This window comes from Corapipo altera, unplaced genomic scaffold, assembly GCF_003945725.1.
Source record: "Corapipo altera isolate COAL_440 unplaced genomic scaffold, ASM394572v1 23, whole genome shotgun sequence".
NCBI classification, from domain to species: Eukaryota; Metazoa; Chordata; class Aves; order Passeriformes; family Pipridae; genus Corapipo; species Corapipo altera.
In genome coordinates, this window is record NW_020884878.1 from 10,452,488 (window position 1) to 10,473,164 (window position 20,677).

The following is a 20,677-nucleotide window of genomic DNA, read 5'->3' on the forward strand; positions in this document are numbered from 1 at the left end:
CAGAACGCAGTGTTCATGAACCACATCAATGTCTGCACTAGGATGATTCATGATGTAACTGGCAACTCTTCAAGCTAAAGTCAGAAAAGCACGTCTGCACTGCAAAGTAATTGAAATAAGATCACTTGTGGGACGAAATACTCAACCAGTGCTCCTTGTGATTTTTTCCTATTCCATAAGGTACTTAAAGCAGATATTGATCTCTTTTGTGATTCCACCATTAAGTTACACAGGTGTATCTGTAGCATAATTCTTGCATTTTCTATTGCTTTAGGATTACCTAAGGTCTAGCAAATTACAACAATGCTAATGGTCACTTTCTTGTCTTGTGATCACTGGAACATGATTTACTGACTTTTTTTTTCTTGCATCTACATTATTTTCACATATGTGAAATGGAACAAACCACATGTTTGAATTCATGAGTATGGTAAGTGAAGAACTCAGTTGTCCATCAAAGTCACTTTGAGTTTTGAAAAATTCCTGGAGCATCATCATATACGAAATCAGAAATTCTTCATCCCTGCAAACTGCACTGTATTGTCAAAAGTGAACATTTGCCAATATTCAGTAGAGCAATTTTATAGAAAATATTATGCTTAAGCAATTAGACAATATGTTTTCCAAACATATATCACTTTGAACTAAGAATCATTCATTATATCTGTTTATATTTTAATTATTAAACAACATGTTACAGCCCACATAACACACCTAATTACTTAGAAAAAGCAACATATTAGAAGTTATCTTATTCAAGTTGCAGAGCCAGCAAACTGAAAGCTAGGACTTGCCAGAATTAAGATGAGATGGTCAGTGCAAAGTTTAACAAGCACATATGTAAATTTACATGACAATATAGTCTAACTATATACTCAATTATTATTTTCTCACAAGTTTTCTGCCTTAGTGAGTCCACTGAAGGTGACACTCATTTATAAGCACCTATTCTATTGCACTTCTCATTCTAAAATTTTCAAATTCTCCTCTCAGAATCATATCTGTTAACTGCTTATATATTTGGATATCAATTTTTTCCATCCTTCAACTTAGAAAATAATGTTTCCTTGAAACCGGCATGTTTGGGTTTATTTATTTTAATATGTGTATATTTGGCACCAGGACTGACTTTCTGAATAAAAGAAAGATAAAAGGTACACTCAAACATATCTGTGATTAATGAAGTTATGCAAATGAATGCATTTACAGCCCAACATTCCTTCATCTGTATCTCTTAATTCCTCCTTATAGATCTGCTCCACTTTCTTATGAAAATAATTAAGTATTGGGCCAGATTACAAAAGAGAAAATGAATCTACAGCACAGCAGACATTATATCAACCTAAGAGATGTGTTTTCCCTCAAGAACACAGAATATAAAAACTCTTACTCAGAACTAAATGTACACCATCCTAAGCCTCCTCTTCTTTCTCCAAAAATGTTTTTCTTCCCCTAGTATATCCTATTGGCTTCTGACACCACGGAGTTTAGGGACTTTCTGAACCAGAGAAAGCATCCGGATCATTGTGTTTGATCAGATACAAACTTTTAAATACTCTGCTGTTAAGGTATTCATGTGGGAATGGTAGGTTGAGACTTGAAGCTGGGTGAGTCTCTTACATTTCACTCTCCTGCCTGAAGACAAAGGTGTAAACTGCTCTGTGTGAGCCTTTTTCTGTCCCTTTGTATTCAAGCAAAAGGTATCAGTTTTATTTTAAGTGACAGATACAAAAACCTTAGAAATATGGAAAAGTTTTATGTTATGTAAAAAATGTCTAACTAACCTTTGCATCTAACTGCTTTGTGAATATTAATCCATTTATTTTCCCCAAATCCTTGTGAGACATGAGTAATTGAAATTCCTACAATGACTGCTAAAAAAAAGATCACATTTGAACTTATTTTCTGGTTTTAAAGCAAGGGAACAGAGGTATATAGTGAAAAAAAATGGGGTTTTGAGCACACCTAATTTTTAAACTACGTAGCACTCTATGACATTTTACATTCTCAAGGTACATGTCCCATTTACTTTATAGATATCTGAAAATGTCAGCATGTCTACTAATCTAATAGTTGAGTTTGAAACTATGCACTTTGAAATAAGTGACCACCTAATGATCACCTATAAAAAGTCTGAAGTACTGCTGGTATTATTAAGGAGAAGGCATTAGACAATGGCAAAGACAGAGACAAAGGGCACTGTGATTTGGTACCTTAAGGACAAATTACTGTGAAACCACTTAACACAAACAGTCTATCTTCATTCACTACTTACCTTCCAACCTTTTCTACCAAGAAAATGCAATTTTAAAAACAATAGGTCACTACACAAGCTTGACTTCATTCCAGAAAAAAATTATCTTGTACAGTGAAGATGGTAAAACTCCAGCAGAAAAATTCAAGTATACAAGTAGATAAATGAATGCTGTTCAGAGAATTTCTTTTCATGTTTGTTCAACTTTTGAGTGCTTTATTTTATAATTTATGAATTCCATTAACTTAAAATTGTGAGGAAAGTTGGGGGGACGTTTTTTGGTTTGTTTTTTAAAGGAATCTGAAAATACTGAAATGGAAAAAAATATTCATACTGATACTTAACTCACCAGAAAAGACCATTCAAGAGATAACACTATTTTTTCCTCTTTATATCTGCCAAACCAGTGTAAGGTGTTTCCTCTTTCCTACCTTGGCTTCTACTACACAGATCTACTTTTCTAAACAGCCTTGCTTTCTTGCTACATCTGGCTCATTTCCCTTCTCCATTCTGCCTTGGCTACGAATGAAAATCTCTGCTAGCAAAGAAAAGTCTCAGTTTGAGCACCCAAAATTACAGCTAGTCCAATGGCAGTAATTCAGACCTAAAAGTTATAGTGTAAAAGAAATCTGCAGGGAATTTCCTGCCAGTAAGATAACGGAGATTTGAGTATGTGTCAGTGATTTTCTAAGACTTACAGTTTTATCATAGGAGCAAACAAATACATTCTTGATTTTGTTCTTGCAAAATGTTGAACAGTTTAGGCTGATGTTTAAAGAGAACCAGCCTAAGGCAGATACTTAACACTGAATTTTTGATTTATCTAAATGGCTAAGGCAAGGCAAAGAAGGCATTAATAACAAGTAACAGTACCAGTTCATTGTAAGTCTCAAGATTCATCATTAAATTTTTACATAATGATACATAAACTATATAAGCACATAAAAAGAAGGACGATGAAAAATTAAGTGGTCTAAAAATACTTATATTCTATTTCTCCATTTACAGGCAGCTAAATCACTGTGACTGTAATTATTATATATCAAAGGCACTAACCTTCACTTTGTCCCATTCTACCCTCCCCATAATCTAGCAGCTGAATGCAAACATGTGCAAGAGAAAACAATGTGAAAGACTAATTAGAAGATAATGCCATCTTAGAAACACTTATAATTGCATACATCACATTTCTACACTGCTATTTTAGTGTTTCAAAATCTGTGTGCAGCAGTATCATAAATATAGGCTGAATTTTACATGGCTCCTTTGAATTCCCTTTGAAAATGTTCCCCGTAAGTTTGGTTTAACCTCTCGTCAACCACTTACATGCTCATCCTTCGGGACTGACTCTCCTTATTTCCATTGTTCTTTTGGTCAGCTGAGTTAAATAAGTTGCGAGAAGAAGAACTAGGAAGGAAGGCAGCATTGCCACTACTGCCCGTAGAATGTGTCCGGAATGAATCATCTGAAATAAAGAGTTGCAGCTTAGATGTTAAGAAAATATTTGGCTGAAAAAAATACATACAGAGTAAACAGAATGAGTTGTTTCTCCGGTGGCAATAGTGGCATATTTCCTATGGCACTAATCCAAAATTTTAAGGAATGGTTTCAACTTAACATTTCTTCAAGTATTTTTATGATAAAAACAATAAATAATGAGAATACACATTTTTAAAGAAAATATTAATGCATTTAATGTATGAAAATAGCAGGATTTATTTGGTTGCTTAAAATGTAGCTATTTAATATAATTTAATTGTCTAGTGGCACTCATTAGTAGTGAATGGAAAGACAGGTTCCTCTAGGAAGTCATTCATTTCAGTCTTATCTTTAATCATCCAAACTCTTCAACATCTAGTGGAAAGAACTGCAAACAGCAATTTCTCTTTCTTAATTCAGTAGAAGTTATACATAATACTCCTTACGTAAAAAAGGTGGGACAAAACTGCAAATCCAACCTTTTTATGGTATCCAAAATTCCTACTGGGTCATGACAAACTCATTTTATTTTTATTACTTTTAAATGCAACTTTAAGCAAATTTTTAAGAAAAAAAAGAAGAGCCCGAAAAACAGACTAACTACACTAGCACTTACATGTTCAAGTGTATTGGATATCTATATGCTGCTGTCTTTAGTAGAATGACATCTTACAACATGCCTGTTTAATGGGGCCGACATATTCAACATCCACACAAAAAACTAAAGTAAAATATAACATAATAACCTACTTACCACTAAAGGATAACATACAACTCTTTCCCATTCCTGATACTGAAGATGTATATCCTGTAGCAGAACTTTTACTTAAAAAGTAAACAAAACAAAACCAAATTGCTTATTTCAGAAAGTGCTCCTCTTGTTTGTATCATACTGCTATTTAATAATCTTGGAGGTTATTTCTGAGTTTGTATGAAAAAATTAAATGAGAAAGTTATGCTGAAATCTCTTCAATAATGTACAAAATTAGATTTAGCAGTTCATATAAAAAATTATTTTTAATACATGAGAGAGGGTGACATATATTAACTTAAAAGGAATTCACAAAACTTTTTAGGCTTCAGCATGCCTTAGATGGTATTTCTTCCCTCAGTCAATCAATTAAAGAGAAAGGTGAAAATTTAGATCACAATTCAGTGAGCACATCATTACTTGCATAGATTCATGTGCATATAATTTCATAACAGCTGTCTATTAGTACACAGTTGCCTATGAGGTAAGCAATGAAGATAATAAAGATACTTAGGACACTTGTCTATGTTGCTGTATTTTGGATGAAGTGCTTGAGTACTGAAAGACTGGCTTCGAACCAACTTGGATTTTTTTTCTTCTTTGCCTAAAATTATAAAGAGTAAACATTTTTTAATATCAGTATCATTGCATTTCCTCAATAATTAAGAACACTTTTAAATATAGTTTTCTGTCAACCCATGGTAGCTGAAGAAATGAATTTAAATACTTTAATGATGAAAAAAAACAAACCTTGTGTCACTATTTATATACTAAAGAATGAAAAAAGAACCTAAAAACCACAGAAAACACATTCACTTCTAGGAGTGGAATGTTTTCCTTTGTATAGTAGATGAAACTTTGGTCCACAGTTGTCAACAGCAGCTTTGGGTTTAATCTGCTGATATGAGATCAAAGCATTCTAGGGGAGTTTTTAAAACAGTCCTTACCTGCTGATGTACCAGAAGAGCTTCCAGGAATAGAGAGATTGATACTTTTTGCCAACACTGATGATGCTTTACTGTCTCTACCTACGAAAAAAAAGTCCGGTGTAATTGCTTCTCTCTTAAAACTTAGATTTATATAAAAGAGAGGACATAACATATCACAGTCCTGGGGCAAACAGTAATAAATATCTAACCTAGGGCTACTAACACTTCAGAAATACCACAGAAGAGTACTTATATTACATGTCAAAATGATAAATAACAGAGAATTGAAATTGTAATGTATTTTACTAATAAAGCCAAAATAATATATATTATTATATTATTACATTATATATATATACACTATTATATATAATATATAATGATGCTAGTTTTCATAAATAACTTTAGAAATATATAGAAGCAAATTTTATTGCCACTTTCCTAAACTCTATTTACAATGTAAAGCATTTCTTTTCTGTTCCTTTCTCTACTACCTTTGTAGAAGAGTAAGGCATGCACAAACAATATATACACAAATAAATAAACTTACGCTTCTTTTCAAACATTTTATCATTAATATTTGTAGATCTTCCTTCAGTTTGCTGCTTCTCTTTTTCTAATTGTTCCTAAAAAAAATGAATAATTTTCTTAAATATTACTCAGGAAAAAGTAAATAAATTGTGTTTCAATGAGGGATTGCTTCCAAATCACCCAGATAACGGTTCATTTTTACTCTCTCCTACTAGTAATACAACCCCTAGTGAATATCCAGAGAAGTAATTAAACAATACAGAAAGAAATCAGGCTACACAGCTCATAAAAATCACACTCTGAAAAATGCTCAGAGTTGAAGTTCAAATCTATAACTTATTATTAAAATAATGCCTGGCCTTTGGGTTTTTTTATATTTAAAAAGATACAGAAATTTTCAGCTGGTAATGTAAACATTTTCTGTTACACAAATACTCTGAAAACAGAACTGGCAATATTTTTAATTAAATGAAATACAATTCAATGAAAATGTTTTTCTCAAATGCTAAGGTGTGTCACATGCTCAAATATTATAAAGGCCTCGAATTAACATCTACAGTTTGTAAATCTTTGTGCAAAACAAAATCAGCTCTGTAAAACTGTTCACGGTCACAGAATTTATTTGCCTTTCTGTAACATTAGGTAGCCTTAAAGTATCTTCTATTTGGTGAACAGATATCACTCCAACTTCAAAAAATTATATAATACTAGCTTATTTTCTGTACCCTCTTCATAAATAAAAACTGTTAAGTGAACCATATTTGTTCTACTCTATTTTTTTTTCATGTCACTCTAATTACTACCCAAGTTAAAAAAAAAAGGAAGAGGTAATTAATTACAGTCAAGGTTTCTGGAATACAGTTTCTACAAAGTCTACTAAAATTAAGGAAACTTATTAACATATTCAGTATTAAAGCTTTAGCAGTCAGACACATTTAAGTGGGCTGAATGGCTTTTCATCTGTTCCGGACTGCAACATGTCCCAATTTCCTGTGTAGACCTCAGGTTCCCCAAAGCATGCCTGCCACAAACAATGCCTGAGGTCTTTGCGATACAGAAGGTTTGCCCCTATCAATGGACTATATCACAGGAATTCTAAAGTGTAGCTGTAGAAACAGTGTAAAAATCAATGTTATCATATAATACACAGTAACACACAGCACACCAGAGGCTATTTTCCACTGTCCCAAATGCCTTCACTATAAAAGTATTCATTGTACTCACTTGAAGACTGTTAAAGCTAAGTTCAAGACTTTGAATGTGTGTATGCAGGTCCTGAGAACAAAGTTGAACTGTTTGCTCGTGGGGACGTGGCAGGAATGACATAAATCAGGTGTATTTACTCATAATGAGTAAATCAGCTGTCCAAGAGAAGACCTGCAGGACCTACTGAAATCAAAGTGGACCACAAATGTAGGAAACAATTAAATTGTCTGGACAGTCTTGAATCTGTTCTGGTTCTCTACAGAGAAGTTCATTTATTACAAGTCAAAGGAACTGTGTTAAGGAAATTCAGGATCTTCTAAATCCTATCAGCTTCTTAGCTTCTCCCACTTCGGGCTGGAGAGGAGGCAGCAGAACAGAGGACACAGAGGACTGCAGTAATCTAATCTTGGCTCCGTGAAAATGTGGTGAAGATGTAAGCTATGTGGTGAAGTACCTACTGCAGCTTTTGTTTTTCTTCTTTTTCTGGCTAACAACAAAACCTGTAACAGACTGAGCCTCCTTCAGCCTCCTTGGGACAAAAGAAGTTATGACATTAATTTCCTTGCCTAGGGAAGCTGTATGTGAATTCTGAGGTGTTCCAGTAATCAGTTTATTATGTTATGTGTGGTATTTTCCAGGAAACTCTAGTTTGCCTTTCTAATTGATACAGTAGAATTTAGCCAGTAAAGAAAAGGATGTTAGAAAAGGATGTTATTTGTTACTTTGAAGGACTTAACCTTATTGTAAAGTGTAAAATGAAACCACACACAGATTATGAAAGTAACAGGTCTCTCCTTAATATCTATTTCCCCTACCTTAAAATTATTGCTTCATTAATATTTAGCTACAATCTGTTAAAACAATGACAGTGTACTGATAAAATATACCATTTCCAAAAGGAGATGCTCTTGTCTCTCTTTTTCTTGATCCAATAAATCATATTCGTAAAATCTTTTCTGAAACTTCAAAATAAAACCAATAAAAATAAAAAATCACTACATAAAAATGGAAATTTAAAGTAGTTGGTAAGTATTAAAGTTAGTAAATACTTACAGCATCTACAGAGATCTCCATTCTGTCCAATTCTAACACTGTCTATAAAGAAAATTAAAACATTATTTATTATTACTCAAGAGCATGCCATGCTTTTAAGGAAAAAACTGTCTTTTCTTCTTAAATATTTGAAGCCTTGAAAATATGCTTTTATTTTTGTGCTACAATGCAGTTAAAAACTCTCAGAGCCCTGCTGAGACTCAAAATGAATAAAATCATAGAATATCTATATGGAACTGAAAATACACTCAAGCACTGGAGCAAGAATGGCTAGAGCACAAGCTTAGGAACCTAGACTGAAAAAGAACAACTCAGGAATCTGCGAATAACTCAGAAGGCACCATGCAGGTGTTCATCCAACCTCTGTTGTAGATTGGCCCTGTAAGGAAGCCACCTACTTTAGCTATTTCACTCCATGGTTTCTAAATTTGAATGTATGGACATTCCTTAAAGATGCACTTTTTTTGAATATTCACATTACAAAGACATTTGTAACGTTTCAAAATTCTGCAGTGCTTTATCTCTATATTGTATAATACAGATTAACAAGATATCACTATCTCAAAGACCCGATCAGTTTTACTAGGATCGACATTTAATCCTGTCTCTAGTCATCTGCTATTTTTTCATAAATGGTCATCGAGCCAAAATCCTGAATCTCAGTTCCTAGAAAATAACTGCAATATAAGTAACCAAGGAAACATCAATGCTACTAAATTTCACAGAAGGCACTATACTACATCTTCTTTTAATTGTTCAAAATTTCATCATACACAGTAAAAGTTTTTAATCTCCTGTTCCTACGTTAAGAAAATCAACAAAGAGCATAAATTTAGTCATCCTAACTTTTAATGATTACCCTAAAGACAAAACGCTGCTGAAAAAGAAAAATGCTTACTCGCTTCACAATGCTCAAGACATCTTTGTCTTTCTCTTGACACAAAAGTTTTCTTATACATAATTCCAACTGCTGAAGTAAATGTTTATCAGTGGGAATCTTCAGAGTAGATTTAACTTTTGGCAACAAATAGCATAGCTTCATTCTACCAAAAAAAAAAAAAAAAAGGCAAATATTCTCTTTTTAATGCAGATGTTTAATAAACATTATCGATTTCTCAATGTATTGCATGCTTACACTTGACACAAAATAATTAAGGTAATAGCTCTTATTTTTCAGAAGTGATTGTTGCTTATGCGTTGTTTCCAGACATACTGTAACATTTTCAAAAACTTCGCCATAGACCAGGACTACAGTCCTCTATCTTGAAATCCATAAACATGTCTTTGGTTTGGTTTTTTTTTTATCTGGAAAAATAAGTAGACCTCTGGATTTCCTAAATGTTCTACACACCTAACTTAATCAGTTATCTAAATATCCTGCAAATCTGGTCCATTGTGACAAATGAGCCCAATTTGCACCAAAAATCATGTTACCGCAATTCCATACAACTGCAAGAATGAAGATGTATTGGAAAGATTAAAAGGATGTAACTATTTACTGGGTCCTAAGAAGAGACAGCCCTTCTTTCTGCTACCTTATCTTCCTGTTTCTATCTAGAAGTTGCCTCTGCTTGTGCTGGCTCTGCTACTGACCGGACCTTTCATCAGCTCAGTCAGCCCAACCCTCAAACGACTAACCTAACAGGAGACTAACTTACTTGAGGGAGAGGATAGAAAAACTGAACAGTTTCTGATGGCTTAGTGAGTTTAATCAGCCTAGAAAAAGGCCCAAAAAGCAGTCCTCAAGGCAATGGAAGGGGTGGACACTGTGGGTAAGAAGCTGTAAGCTGCTCTACTGACTGAGGAAGCAATTTTAAATGCAGTAAATTCAGAGAGAAAAATTATTCATATAAAATAACAAAGAAGAGAAACTTCAAACTTAATATCTTGCTGCTCACAGACACTGCGGATACATTTTTATCACTAGAGTGCCCCTGCGAAGCTCAACTTGGCCTGCTTTCAATCTGTATGGCATAAAGTACTTAGGTGAATTTAACTATGACAGTCTTGTACTAAGGACTGAAACTGTCCTCAGGGAAATGAACCCCCTAAGCTGGAAGACAGGAATGGGAAGCAGAATGAAGTCCCCATAATCCAAAGGAAAATGGCCAGTGAGCTGCTACACCACTTAGACACACATAAGTCTATGGGACCATTTGAAATCCACCTGAGGGTACTGAGGGAGCTGGTACAAGAAATACGCAATGGGCAGTATGCTCCATTGTTCTCAGAGTCCCCTGCCTTCTGATCAGAAACATTCCTGTGCCAGAGACGGTAACTTCGTGATTATAAACATTCAAAAAAATTTCTCATATGAATTCATATTACCATTTTTATACCTTCCATTTTAACTTTCACCATTTCCCACTACAGATTCACATCACACTGTAGAAAGCCAGAATAATATCTCCCTAAGTTTGTTTTAAAACCATCAACTAACAACTATGTCTAACCTCTAAACTTCACTCCACTGAAGACAGTGCATTCCTTTTGTAAAAGGAGTTAGAGAACAATCCAGAAAATACTTATGAAAAAATGAATTTTAATGCCAGCTAAGGGATTGCAAGTTGGTTCAAGTTTCCATTAAATTTTAATATTGTATCAATAGAGCTTTTAATTAAAATATTTGTTAAAAGCACTAAGCTACTTCAGATTATATACAAATTTAGTTTATTGTTTTAATAACTTAATGAGACATGAATGTTAAGCTATATGGAAAAATGGCTTAGTTTTGGGATCCTGCTGAGTTGAGATGTGGTAGTTATTAAAAGAGTGTCTATTTAAACAGTTCACTCGGTAGTATACAGTATGCAGTGAAGCTTACTGAACACACACATGTATGTGCAAATTATGCTTATGTAAATCTGTGCATTATTATTAGATGTTCAGACATGTTAATGATGACAACATGAATGACACACATCAGAAACAAGATTAAAAACATAAAATCACAAAAAATATGTGACAAAAAAAAGATCTGTTTTCTTAATGGTAATAACTGCCTGGTCCCTATCTGTTTAGAAAACAAAGAAAAAATTACTACAAAAATAACAGAAAAAGTACCATATAAATACAAATAAAATTCTAATTTCCCTTATATTAGTCTATTCTTTTTCAATTTTCTTTATTAATGAAGTAGATACACTTTTACATAAGGTAAAACCTGTTATAACTTGTTAAGCTCACACCACTGAAAGAATTCCTTGAGTGTTTCATTTTACATGTAGTGACAGTGAAATGCATGGAAAATAATGGAGACTGAAGTTATATTCTCCCCTACACCCATGAATCTTTTCATCTATCGCTGGCTCCTCTGCCTCATTGTTCCCTTCACTCCCAAACCCTAAGGCTTTTGATCAGTCCCCAAACACTCAGACTGACCTGCTTCTGTGGTTTTCTAACACAATTCCCATACTCCCCTACACCTCTAATACTGATCATCCTGAAGGCTCTTTACTTTTTTACTCAAGTCCCATTGTTTAAACAACTCATAAAACCTCTAACAATATTTCTTAATATATTATTTAAAACTTTTTTTCCTGTACACTGCTACATATTCTTCATACCTCACATTTGCCACTGGATCGTGTGTAAGTTCAAGCACAGGTAGAAAGAAGTATTTACAGAAGAATGATTTTGAAAACAGTTCCATAATGAATTCACAAGTATCTAAAAAACGAAGTCTGTTCCAGTAACTTTTTCCTTGGCCCAGTTCTGAAAAATAAAAATCCACAGATATTACCTATCAAGTTTTCAATGTCAGATAGAAAACATTTCACAGGTTGACCTTTGACTTGAAGATAACAAACATGCACATCAAAAGGCATAACTTCTCAGCCTATCTCAACTCTTTCTTTTGGTGAAAAACTAACATTCTGAATTCGATGACCATTTCTGTCAGCGAGCACTTGAAAAAGCAAAAATAGCAACTGAACTAGCTACTGTGTTGAACAAAGACCTGTAAGCCTTTAAAACCATGTCACAGATATATCAAAAATACTATTAGCATTAAGGAATGCTAACAGTAACTGTTAAAACTTCTAACCTATCTTTAAAATACATAGCATACACCAAAAAGTCAACTTAAGGTGACTAATTGATTAATACATTAATTTCTTTGATTTATTCAGCACTTCTTACGCTGAAGCCTCTAGACAATTTTATTTCTACAAAGGAATTCTTCTTTGTATATTACTGCACCTACAGCTTAGCAATTTTGGGTACAAGAAGCAGGGCTGGAGGGATCTTAGCATATTATCAATTTCCTACACTGCCTCTTTCCCAATCCCTTTACATTAGCTTCAGATATAGTCCTCACATACGCACAGTACATTTTGCCTGGTGATAGTATGAGCAACTGAATGTCTTCCAAGTGTAATCCCTCCAATGATGGAAGGAAACTACACTGAATAAATATAACTCTAAACAGATCTGCAGTCAAAACTAACTTGCATCTCCAAGTAACCAAGGAAAAATTATCTTACGTTCAATCAGTTTCTGAATAACCTCATGTCTCTGTTCTTGTTTGCGATTGTAACGCAAATAAATGCAGAGAGTTCGAGCAGCTGCTTTTTGGACTGGCAGGACATTCTTGAAAGAAATAAAGGAAACACAATTACACATATCTGAAAGAATATGACTAAAAACATATAAAAATTCTAGAAGTAAAAAAAAAAGCTAAAAAGTAGCCTAACTTTATAGATTTTTAAATAATTCTCATAATGTCAGGGGAAGAAGGAAGTTTGGCCAATTCACTTCTTTATTCCTTCTGCCCAAGTTGTATATTCAGCTATTTCATAAGCAACTTAAAGTACTCCATGTTTACATGGCACCTTCTGTATTGCAGGTGTCAGAAAATAAAACAATAGTTTTATTCCTGAATTAACTCAGTAAAATTTCAGACTAGTAGCTCTAAATGACCATTTATTTTAGGAATACAGTGTTCTTTCATAAAGAACAAACTCAATGTAAAGAAATTTATGGAATCAGGATAAAGAAGGCATATCTCAGAGGAAAAAGTCTGCATTTAACTAGAAACAAACTGATAATGAGCACAACGAAAGATAAAAAGGCTTGGGTAGGAGGCAAACCATGACAAACAGTCAATTCAAATTTTACTCCTCAGATGGTAGGAAGTTTTCAGAGCAAATTCAGACTTTATTTAAAAAAACAGAGCTTGATAAACCATACACAACGAAAAATAGTACTTTAAGATCAACATAACATATAAAGTACTACACATAGCAAATATCCGGTGGTCATTGCTCTAACTAGCATAAACAAAAAACAATGAGAATGTGATAGGTGGGCTCACATTTGTCAAAATGATTGTCAACATTCTGTGAAGAAAACGGTAATAAATCTGATCACTTGATATGATATGAGGGAGACATGCATATTTTTGTAGTAACTTCTCATGAGTTCTCCATTTTAAAGAAGTTGCTGCTCTCTGTTCTGCTGTTGTTAATGCAGGAATCAAGTCAGGAATGGAGAGTAACTAGAAACAGAAATACAAACATTAATTTTACATTGTCTAGCTTTGTGTCATGTTACTATGCTTAAAAAGCACATCACAACAACATAAGAAGGGAAGAGATTTTAAGGGGTCAATTAAGTCTTCTGCTCAGACAGGATCAACTGTGACCATTTCCAGTAGATACTAGTCTGACTTGTTCTTTAAAAAAGTAATTAAATTTAATGAAGGTTTAAGTAGTAAATTCCACTTTACTAGTCCAAAAGCTATTGCAGTACTTAACACATTTTCATCTCCAATCCCTTCTCCTGACAAAGTAAAACTAAACACTGTTCTCTTTGAAATACCCTTTTACAGATATGAAGACCCTTACACCAATTATCCTCAGTCTTCTCTTTCTCAAACCAAATTAAACCCATTTTTCTTCTATCCTCTTAATCTTTGAAGTTATAGTTTCACTTCCCTAGTTAATTTTAATAGGAATTATACACCTTTTCTCAGTAGGAGGCAAATAATTTATAGTAGCAAAGCTAAATTCTCTTTAGCACTAAGAAAAATGCAATAGACTGCCACACTTGACATTGCATTTGCTGTATGTTAGATATATCTACAGCTGTAAACATCTGACAAATTCAAATCTTAAACTACACTCCCAACTTCTGTTCATACAGAACAAGAAAATAAATTTATTCGGTTCTTGTACTGTTGCAATATCTGAATTTATCCATATGTTTAGAAAGTATGCTCAAAACAGTATCTTGAAGCAAGAAATTATCTTTTCCATCTAACAGGTGAGGAGCCATGGAATAAACCATCATCCAGAGCCACATGTGATTAAATTAGCAAAGTTGGGAGCTGAATACAGATCTCTTAAATCCTAATTCAATGCCTTTGCTCCACGAAATAGATTTCCTTCTAGTAGAAGCTGTGTCTGAAAATGGCAACCATGGGCAGTTGACACATCAATATAAAAAGGATTTGAAATTCAGTATTAGCTATCACTCCTTTAGCATGAAACCAAGTTTTGTTTTCACTTAACTGTGGTTAATTAGAAAAAAGAGCATGGATAAATTCTTCATTTTTATATTCAGTCTAATCTTTCAAAACCCTCTTTTTATTGTAAAGTTTATAAAGTCACTAAACAAAAAAAACCCCACACCAACAGAAACTTCTTATTTCTCCAAAGCAGAAACTAATCATGAAAGCCTTTTAATACCAAATGTGTCCAAACTTTGCTACTACCTTCATTTAGAAAGGAAATTTTAAAAAAACACCATGAGAATACCCACCTTGCTTTCTGATCCATTGTTTTCTCCTCTGTTAGCCATTAGTTCAAGGATTTCAGGAAGGTGACCTACTAGGGCATCTAACACCTATTTAAAGAAAGGCTGCATGAAAGAGGTCTGTAAATTAACCCGAATCCATTTTTAATTCTCACCACCATATCCCTGCTGACATCTCTTATGTTACTGCTCTCTCATGTTGAGGAAAAAAAAAAGGAGAAGCACTGGAGTTGCATTGATGAGGACTGAGATTTAAAACCAGTATTTTAATATAGTAAGTAATATAAGTACTACAGGTCTCAGTTTTGGTTTATGTGATCAGACAATGTTTTCTAAACTATCCACAGTATACAGTATTTTAAAATGAAGATTAATCCTTGACGAAGATCTATATTTCAGCAGCAAAGAGCCTCAACAAACAAAACCATGTTTTTTTATGTTTGTCAGTTGTATCTTAAAAGCCATTTTTCCTGTGTTAAGAAAAAATGCAGTTGATAGAAAAAATAGAATACATAGCTTACATTAATAGACTAACCCTCCTTTCAAATGTTGTGAGACTTGAAACTCGACTAGAAAAGTATGTAACTAAACATTCTTTGCAACAATTCATAATGGATATAAGATAAAGTTCAAAATATTTGTTATTATTCATATAATAAACATTCAGGGATCAAAACAAGGAATTTTTCAAAATCACCAGCTGCTTCTAAGTCTCAACTTTCAGGTGTTCAACTTGAGAAATATTCTAATATGGGTCAGAATTTCGTAAATTTTAAGTAGATGTTATATCAACACTTTTAATTTCCTTGAAAAAATCTAACAAAAGGTACTGAAAGAAAAAGGAGCACCTGAATACAGAACTCATTTTTCCATGCCATATGCAAAGTTCCTCATAGAAAACAAAAAAGATCAAGTACTGGAGTAACTGGTAGAAGAGGAAATGGTGCTTTTTTTCTCAAACATAAATATTTTTCTTTTTTCAATCTAAAAAATCTTACTATGTTGACTGCAATATAGCTAAGTGATTCATTTATGCAGGTTGCCTGGGACCAAAACTCTTTCTATAAATCTTTGAACCACACACAACTTTCTTCATCTCCTTTTCTGTTGGAGAATGAAAATAAAGTAAAAACCTTGAATGCTATCACCTATTATTATAATATAGTATATTATAATATAGTATCAAAACCAAAACTTTCCAGAGTTTGCAAGGTAATAAATAATACAGCAATTAAAACTATTTCAAATTAATATTTTAAAAGCTAATAAATTCAGTGTGGGTCCACTAAATTCAAACACCTCCCTATTTTCCTCCTTTTTATTCACAGAAGGCTGTCATCTTTATACAGCATCTGTGAAACAAAAGTAAAAGTTGCTGATCATTTCGAATTGTTACTCTACTGTCTTAAAGCAGAGTTATTAAACATGAAGATAATCTGCCTCAATGTAACAAGGAAAAGGAAGTTCCAATAAAAATGTATTACCTCCAGTGACTCATCCTGTAATAGTGTAACCAGTTCTTTATGTATTGTATACACATCAGAATTTAAAAGCTTAGCAACCTAAAAAATGACAGTAAGATAGCAAGGTGAAACATTATTTAGTTTCATGGCATAACAACACATATTTACTTTGCAGCAAGCATGAAGAAGGGATGCAGAAAAATTTGTTTAATATCAGCCTCCTAAAGTTGCGTGCTTTCCCACTGATCACATTAAAAATACACTTATACAAAGAATATGAGTCAAGAAACAGGTCTATTATCTGACTATGAAACATGCTTTTAGAATTAACTCTATTTCACATTTACCAGAAATGTTTAAGGCTGTACTACAAGGCTAGAAAAATTCCTTATGGAATATTCAAATGTTGTACGTCATGCACCTCAGGAGAGTTAACAGTCAGCCTGCCATATAATTTACAAAAGATAAAATGTAAAAATTGGCTTAGCCTGGATTTAGGTTTCCTCAACCTTTCCTTCTGAAGTTTTTACTCCTTACTTCTTTGGAGTTTTTGACTGTGACTCACAAGTCTCATGTAAATTTCTAAAAAACACTAACAGTCCATCTCCATACTGTTAAAAAGCAAACATGAGACAAACATGAGAAATGAGATTTTTTGCCATGAGGAATATTTAGATGATGTTTTTTAATTTTTTTAATTCACATAAGCTAAGTGAAAATAAAAGCTTACTTCCAATCAAGATGAAGCTTTAAGGAAATGGCTACAGTGACTTTATTTTTTTTTAAAAATAACCCACCTAGCAGTGAATGCCATAAACTACTCATTTTTGGCTGTCACGTGGTTGCCTAGTCATGCTGTTAAAATTAAATCAACAAGAACTAAACGTACATTCAGACCCCAGTATAATTTTGCAGGTTTTTTTAAATGAGCTAAAATACTTTGCTTATATTCAGGCAGTACTTTAATAGTGTTATACATCTAACACAAAATATTTTATAGAATTAGATGTTAATTTTACAATTGCAACAATTATGTTGGATTATCATTCATTAAAAGAAGGCATCAAAGGGTAACAAGAACTGGAAATCCATCCATTCTTACAATGGTAGAAATAAAGCCATTTGTGTCTCAACTAGTTTCTTAAATGTTTTCTGCAACCTGCTTGATTTACCAACTTCCTCAGCAACAAAATGGGATAAAAGCCAAGCTCAAGGACTGAAACACAAGGATTCTCAGTACAAGACTTTGAAAACCTTGAAGATTTCCCTGTATGGGTTTCTATATTCAGGTGATAGTATCTTAATTTCTCAAATTCACTCCATATAGCTAATATCACCTATGCATTTGTACATTTTTTAACTTTTATGAAAATAACTGAGTAGAATTTACATAAACTAAATGGAATTATAAGAGCATATATGCTTTTACATCTGCAAAAATTTCCAAGTAGTTTCATATTAAATTGAGCATTTAACTTAAATATCCCTCACAGAAAACCAGCATACACCAGTAAACTGTAAGCTTAAAGAAGAAAACAAAATAAAATAAAACCACCAAAGTAGTAACAAAGAACCACTGTGGACTTACTTCAAAGAAGCTTATAGCCATAGTATATCTGACAGGAACTTCAGGGTCATGACAAAGGCAGAAGAATATAGAATATAGTTCTAAATGGAAGTTCTTTGGATCCACAAAAACAATCATGGCCTGTGGAAAGATAATGTCCTTTATTAACTATACAGCTGAAGGACTACACTACCAGAGATTATCAGATGAACTTGAGAGAAAACAGGTTGTTATTTTAAGTAGTAAGTGTGGAGTTTTTGATGGCCTTGTTAAAACACAGGCATCAGACGAAATCTGGAGTTGAAAACTAAACCGAATTTATATTATCTTCCAGACATGCTGCAGGCTTTTTTTCTTACAACATAGACTAAAACCATGAGATATAAACCCTTAGTTTTATAAATATTGTTAATGTTTCTGTACACTAGTGAAAGCTGCAACTGGTTACTTCAAAAACACAGAACATTTTAGCAAGCAACAAAGCAAGAATCTGAATTTCAACATGATTGTGTGTGTATATACCTTGGTTTTGCTCAAATAAGCACAGACTGCTTGTCTTTAAAAGGTGGAATAAAAATAGCTGTCTACTGGCTCTTGGCGCAAGCATATTTTATTTGAATACAAATGCAGAATGTCAAAACACAAAACAGATTTACAGAAACATGACTGGTATATTTAAAGACCTCACATAAAATTGAAAACGCTTCCTGTACTCAGGCAGGAACATGACTAAAACATGAATCTAACCATTCAGATTCAATCTTCAACTCCCTGGAAAGACAAGACACACAGTGAACGCAAAAGTGTAGTTTTGGGTGGTTTGAAACTGGGGACTTTTTCACAGCCATTTTCTTGAAGCCTTTGTGCTCAGAGTTTGGAGAAAATGTGTAGGAAACAACAAGAAAAAGTAACCTCTTAGAACAGCATTTGCTCAGTCAAAACTTGCCAATAACTTTCTGAGGCATTGTAAAGAGTAATCTTTCCAGGTAACTCTTTTGGACAACCTTATTAACTTGAACTGTGCAGGAGAGAGCTAGAGTCTAGCTAACAATCAACAATTTGAGAATACCTTCTCTATCACTCATGCAGTCCTATTTAGTAAACTATATGCATGACAAATAATTTACCCTTAACTTAATGTTACTTACTGGGAAATTGTAAGCACAGTTCTTCCTCACTGAAATATATTTCTTTTCCTGTTCCAGAGTTTGAAGTTGTAGTTGATTATCATTGTGTCCGTTCTCCTGCTGTAAACCCAGTGTGGAAAGTTTCTTATAAAATTCCAAAAACCGTAAGTGCTGTTCAGGAGTAAAAATGCCTCAAAAAAACAAAACAAAATGAAACAAAACAAAACAAAACAACAAACTTTCCTCATTACAAATGCTATTAATAATGTCCCCAAAACAAATCTCATTTAAAAATCTATCAAATATGACAATTTTATCCCTTTTCCCACCACCTGGAGCCTAGCAGAGTATGATCAGTACATAAAGTACTCAGATCAAACTGGAATGCAACTATCAAGAAAAATGAAAAAATTACAAGTGCATTAGTAACAAGAGACTAATCAAGGACAGGCTCAATTTTCTGCTCAAGAGACAAAAGAAAGCTATCAGTGATTGGTACCAAGAAGGCTGAAATGCTTAAAGCTTTTATTTTCTTTCTGAAATTCCACTAGTATCATCAATCTTCGTACAATTAATAACTGTGACAAAGATTCACGCTTTAAGTAGAGAAGGAACAGATCAGTGAATCCTTAAACATGAGAGATTTTCAAAATGTGCAGAGTCAGATGGGCTTCCTTCCAGCATTCACAAGTATTTAAGTACAGGCTGCTGAAAACTTAAAATATGTCAAGTAACAGAACAGAAAAGGGCTGAAGTAGTACTGACATTTAATAGTTGGAGAGGGGAAGGACAAGTAATATCATTACAGATAAGCAGGTTACTTTCACTTTTTTGAAAAAATTGAAAACACACACAAAAAAATTTGAAAAATCAACTTCTAAATACCAAAAAGAAAATAAAAAAACAGGAGTAGCCAACATGGCAAAAGAAAAATTTGTCAAACTGATTCAGTTTCCTTCCTGTTAGTATAGGCTAACAGGACCTGTGAAACAAAAAAGGCAGCAAAGATCATGTTTTTCACAAGCAAAATAAGGGAATGGGAAGAAAAGATTAAGAACTACAAAGGTGCCCCAAAACTGCTTGGAAAAACAACTAAGAGAAAGTTACCCATAGACCACTGACAATATAGGTAACTGTATAAAGGTCTACCTAGTTCTGGTAATATTCAGTATTTCCGTTTATTTTTTGGATGCTGGGCAAGAGACTTTGCTTATTCTGTATCTTGATAACAGTAACCAAGGACCGAGACCACTTATTCTTCAGAACACAGAGTTTAAAAAGATCTTCAGGAACTGGACATAGGGCCTTATATAATTTCATTAGGACAGCAGGCATTAGCCTGATCTGCATTGCCTGCATAGGGCCAGGAAAGAGAAAGACTAACTAGTTGTTAGATTTATTAAAAAACCAAAAAAGGTAGTTTTTCATACTGAAAAATGTAAACAGCAATGCATCTTGCAAGACACATGAAGTAACCCTTTCACTTTGTTCAGCTGTCCCAAGGCATAAGAAAGAAAAACACGAACTTGCAAGACAGAGTTCAGAAGTGAGGAGAGATAGC

At 33.5% G+C, this 20,677-nt stretch overlaps 1 protein-coding gene across 6 annotated transcripts in view; it reads right to left on the minus strand.

Annotated features, from left to right (window-relative positions):
* The window catches only part of PPP4R4 (protein phosphatase 4 regulatory subunit 4), a 68,729-nt gene that overhangs the window by 2,495 nt on the left and 45,557 nt on the right, over window positions 1-20,677 (minus strand). For 4 of the 6 annotated variants that reach the window (XM_027637565.1, XM_027637570.1, XM_027637571.1 and 1 more), the window contains 15 exons: window positions 19,138-19,307; window positions 18,011-18,130; window positions 16,444-16,521; window positions 14,966-15,049; window positions 13,518-13,700; window positions 12,688-12,793; window positions 11,770-11,917; window positions 9,102-9,246; window positions 8,204-8,245; window positions 8,038-8,112; window positions 5,964-6,039; window positions 5,432-5,512; window positions 4,995-5,088; window positions 4,488-4,558; window positions 3,581-3,719 (listed from right to left, as the gene is read on the minus strand). In XM_027637565.1, coding sequence (XP_027493366.1) covers window positions 3,581-3,719; window positions 4,488-4,558; window positions 4,995-5,088; window positions 5,432-5,512; window positions 5,964-6,039; window positions 8,038-8,112; window positions 8,204-8,245; window positions 9,102-9,246; window positions 11,770-11,917; window positions 12,688-12,793; window positions 13,518-13,700; window positions 14,966-15,049; window positions 16,444-16,521; window positions 18,011-18,130; window positions 19,138-19,307 — 1,612 coding nt within the window. Of the gene's footprint in view, window positions 1-3,580; window positions 3,763-4,487; window positions 4,559-4,994; window positions 5,089-5,431; window positions 5,513-5,963; window positions 6,040-8,037; window positions 8,113-8,203; window positions 8,246-9,101; window positions 9,247-11,769; window positions 11,918-12,687; window positions 12,794-13,517; window positions 13,701-14,965; window positions 15,050-16,443; window positions 16,522-18,010; window positions 18,131-19,137; window positions 19,308-20,677 lie in introns of those variants that run through there. The other 2 variants (XM_027637568.1, XM_027637567.1) reach the window with 2 other exon arrangements.